The 4758-nt window shown below is 34.6% G+C and overlaps 1 protein-coding gene across 1 annotated transcript; it reads left to right on the forward strand.

Moving 5' to 3' along the window:
• On the forward strand, positions 2165-4139 carry LOC109710946 (NAC domain-containing protein 76-like). Its single transcript, XM_020233764.1, has 3 exons — positions 2165-2333; positions 2737-3008; positions 3551-4139. Exons 1-3 carry the CDS (start codon positions 2165-2167, stop codon positions 4079-4081), a joined length of 972 nt encoding a protein of 323 aa, XP_020089353.1. The 3' UTR covers positions 4082-4139.

Consider the following 4758-nt stretch of genomic DNA (forward strand, 5'->3'; position numbering starts at 1 on the left):
AGTATTCCAGCCTTAATTATTATATATATATATATATATTATATAATTATATTATTATATATATATATATATATATATATATATATATATATATAATATATTATCTTTCTTGTCTCCTTTTTACCCCTCTTGCCTTATTAGTGGATTCCTATTTTTGTTCATTTTTTCACTTCTTTTTCTTTTAACTATATTCGTATTACTGTTTCTCCAGTTTTTATATAAGTTTTGGGATATACACCAATCAAGAGCCTTGCTTATAGTACTGGAGAATTACTATAAGAAAGGCCCTTGCTCTAGCCAGAGCTACCACATATTAATTATTGCACTCCATTAAAAATTCTTATCTTATAGAAAATTACAAGATTGATTATTTTCTTAACATTAATTATTTCGACATGAGGTTATTATAGGGACGGACAATAGTATCTCATATTCAGCACCCTCCTCACATATGGACTAGTTTAACATTGTGTAATAATCAATTACTCTAAATAATTAAACTGTTAAAAAATGATATTTTAATTTATATTAATTGTATATTCCAAACAGCATTGTGGTCTAGTTCTTTTACGAAAATTCACCAACTTTATCTTTTTTATATCATAACTACTAAGTGTAGGTGTGAGCTATTAAAGCTAATTTTATGAGATGATTTTATTATTTAGTTTCTAAAATAATGCAATTGATGATGATGATGATGATTGGTTAATTTACCTGATAATTAATATACTATTAATTCGAACTCTACTATTAATGTAATTGATAAATTAAGCTACTAATTGACAACACTTTGCATGATTTGGAGGACAGGGACATAAATATATAGGGGCAAAATGGAACACATCTTCTTTTTTTTTTTTAAATAATAAACAGTAATTAAAATTGACTGGAACTTAACTAGATGGCTAGTGATGTTTACGCAAGTGGGTACATTGGAAATTTTCATAGATACTTACTAGTAGGAGAATATAAAATTAAAACAATGCCCAATCAACTTGATTCATAGTTAGAAGAACTAATTAATTAATAAAAAAATTGAATAAAAAAAACAAACCTTGCAGGGAATAGAAGAGGAATAGAGATGGGGTATGGGAATATGGAATGAGGGGGCTTTTAATTCCCTCATTCCCTCTGACTCCTTGAGCCCTCACATGAAAAGTTTAGGGCGCGCACTGAATATGATTGATCAATTTATTTGATTCCCTTCATATATATATATATATATTTTTTTTTTGCCTTGGCAGGTATAGGGACATCTCCTTACTCCTTATGAGGCGATTTTCAGGCAGGTTCCCTATTCAAAAGACAACTCCCCTTCTTCTCTTTGGACTCTCCATAACACTCCAAAATCCATGCACTCTTAATGTAGCCCTACAATAATACTATTAATTATATATATATATATATACACACATAATTAGGCCTTTATGCTTCTGCTTTTAGCAACAAATTTTTTCTATAGTTTTTTTTTTTAAAAAAAATGTAGAGCTAGCTCTNCTATAGTTTTTTTTTAAAAAAAAAATGTAGAGCTAGCTCTAAAGAAAAATAAAGTTACGAGCCTGATTTGTGTGCCGCTAATTAATTTCGCTTTAGAGAGGAACTGTTTTAGTATTTTAATAATAAAATTATTCAGATAACACTTCATCAAATAACATTATACTGTATAGTATGACCAAACAAGTCTTAGCCACAATATATTACAGCTATCTCATTCTTGCTTTTATTATTAGCATTATTTTTATATTGATTGGGTTGTTGTTCTTAGTGTGTACCAATAGTATCTCAACCCTAGCTTCTCTCCCTTTTAACCCATCTTCTTGTACATCAAGCTAGCAGGTTCCTTTGCCTTTTGGCTTCTCTTGGTTGTATTTTGCTGCTGCTTCTGAGAAGCGAGAGAGCCCCTTCCTCTAGTCTCTTCTGGTTCCAGGGTTTGTGTTCCTTCTTAATTAGTTCTTTGTAGTTTGCTGATCACCAAGTTTTATGTGGAGATCAAGAACGTTATAAGTAAATAATTATCCTACAAATTAAGCTTAAATGCACCTACATATGCTTCTATCTCCATTTAGACACTATCTACATCATTCTCAGAGATACTTTGTGTCTTTCCTTTACGTTTCTTTCACTACCAACATGCTCGACTTCTCAGATCTTAGAGCAAGCAAGCATGCATCCGTGCAACGGAACAGTAACGGTGCCGCCGGGATTCCGTTTTCACCCGACGGATGAGGAGCTCCTTCACTATTATCTGAGGAAGAAGGTGGCCTTTGAAGCTATCGATCTCGACGTCATACGTGTTATTGATCTCAACAAGCTTGAGCCTTGGGATCTCAAAGGTTAGATTATGTGTTCCTGGTTTCTCCTCTTTTAATTAGAGGCACTTTTGCTGTGTATTCAATCTCCCTATTTTTATTTTTATTTTTCCTTTTGAGTGAATTATACTGAACACTAGATATGCCTTTCGAAAAAGTATATTGAACACTTGAGGAGGTGTAAAGGTTGGATCCAAATGGACAGGTTCCCAATTCTCCTATTAGTTACCTACAAATGAAAGAGTAGTAATCTGAATTCTAGGGCTAATTTGTTATCCTTCATATAGAAAAACCTTTTTTTTGATAATTTTATAAAGAACTAAACCTACTTCCCAGGGTTTGTTGATGAGCTTGAACTCTACTGCATATTAATCTCTAAAAATTCCTTCATGTGATTTACGCTGATAAAGATCCGACCCCCGTGCAGATAAGTGTAGAATTGGTACGGGACCTCAAAATGAATGGTACTTCTTCAGCCACAAGGACAAGAAATATCCGACGGGAACGCGGACCAACCGAGCAACCACCGCTGGATTTTGGAAGGCCACGGGGCGGGACAAAGCTATCCACCTCGGTGACTCGAAGAGAATCGGCATGAGAAAGACCCTAGTCTTCTACACAGGGAGAGCCCCTCACGGCCAGAAGACCGACTGGATCATGCATGAGTACCGCCTCGACGATGAAAGCACGGAGGTCCTGGTATGCAACCATAGCTGTTTGTAGCTTTAATTCCTCTTCTTTTTTTTTTACCCTTTTCCTTAGTGAGGTTTTTTTTTTCTTTCTTCCTTAATACCTTTTCTTTTGCAAGTTGATGATTAAGAACACTGTGAGAGAACAAATGTTAGTTTTCTAGAGCTTATTCTTCGTGTAAAATTAAAATAAGGGGTTGATTGGTTCTTATAAATTCAATGGCCAAAGTTATTTTATACCATTAGTTACCGATAATCACCATTCCAAAATAAGAAACCCTAAATCATGTATAAGGCATGACAGTATAACCTTAGCTACAATATGGTGCAATATATAATGGCCTATTACATGATACTCTAGTTTACACTGTGAACATGTCTCTTTGGTCTAATGTATGAAGCATTATTAGCAACATCACTTCAAGAATCTTCTTATAAGCTATTATAGATTTCTTTCTTCTATTTTTGAAGAATTTCTTAAGGATATAGATTTACATGCATCAAGCATGATACATACTAAAGAAAAGTGACCTTCTCCTTTTTGCAATACAGGAAGAAGGATGGGTGGTATGTAGGGTATTCAAGAAGAAGAACCATCAAAGAGGCATCCCCCCCGAAGCGATGCTCGAAGACGATGAACCAAATCTCTCGCGACCAACAAGGTCCGCGCTACTCGATCCGAAACACAACTTCAACATGCCGTCCGACTTCACCTTTGACGCCTCGATGCATCTCCCGCAACTTCTGAGCTCCGAATCCTCGCCACTCCCGTCTTTCATGCCTCAACAAGTCTCCATGAACTCACTAGACATCGAGTGCTCTCACAACCTAATGAAGCTCACAAATGGCGGGGCAAGTAACAGCCATCATCATCTTCTTCCACAAGAGAGGTTCAACAATGGGGATTGGTCTAGATTAGACAAGCTCCTAGCTTCACACCAACAGTTGGATCAGCTCTTTAATGGGAAGCTCAATACTCCACCATCTCATCAACTGATCATGGAGATGGGCTCATCAATGGAGAGGTTCCCTTTGCACTCTCTTGTGTGCGAGAATGATAACATCATGAAGTTCCCTAAGTAAGGTTATTAACTACTTGATGTTTACTTATCTTGTTTGAGTAGGTTTCTTTATAATGTTTAGAGGTTAATTTGAAGGTTTTAAATGTATATATAAGTGTTTCGTATGTTTGGACCATTATCATTTTCCAGTGGTTTGAACAAGAGATTTTTATTTTTTTTCTCCCTTCTGTTTGCTTTCCTTTGGTTTATTAGTGAAACTGTTGGTGTTCTATTATTTCATGAGTTTGCTTTTGTACTCACAAAAATTGCCCATGTTTTTTTTTTTTTTTTCTAGTGCGCATGCGGTCCCAAATGATGGTAAAAAATTCGGCACTCTCCAGTACAAAATTTATTGCGATCATTTTGGAAAAATAAATTGTTACCACGAGTACACAAATAGAAATGACACCGAGAGGCATGAAGTAAACAAACTACAAAATAATAAAAGAAAATAAAACACATGAACTTACATAGAAAATTTTTTGCAGGAAAAAAAAATGATGAACGAAGGAAAAAATTTCACCACATAAAATAAAAAAAAATACAAGTTCTGCATATTACAATACGCCATAACGCCTCTAGGACAAAAGAAAAAAGAAAATGACCCATTTACTATTTAACGAGTTTCTTTAATATCGGCCCGAACTCTCCGTTTTCATTATAAATATCTCTTTTTTTTTCCACAAATCGTTTTTTCTT

Source organism: Ananas comosus, linkage group 5 (assembly GCF_001540865.1).
Source record: "Ananas comosus cultivar F153 linkage group 5, ASM154086v1, whole genome shotgun sequence".
NCBI lineage: Eukaryota > Viridiplantae > Streptophyta > Magnoliopsida > Poales > Bromeliaceae > Ananas > Ananas comosus.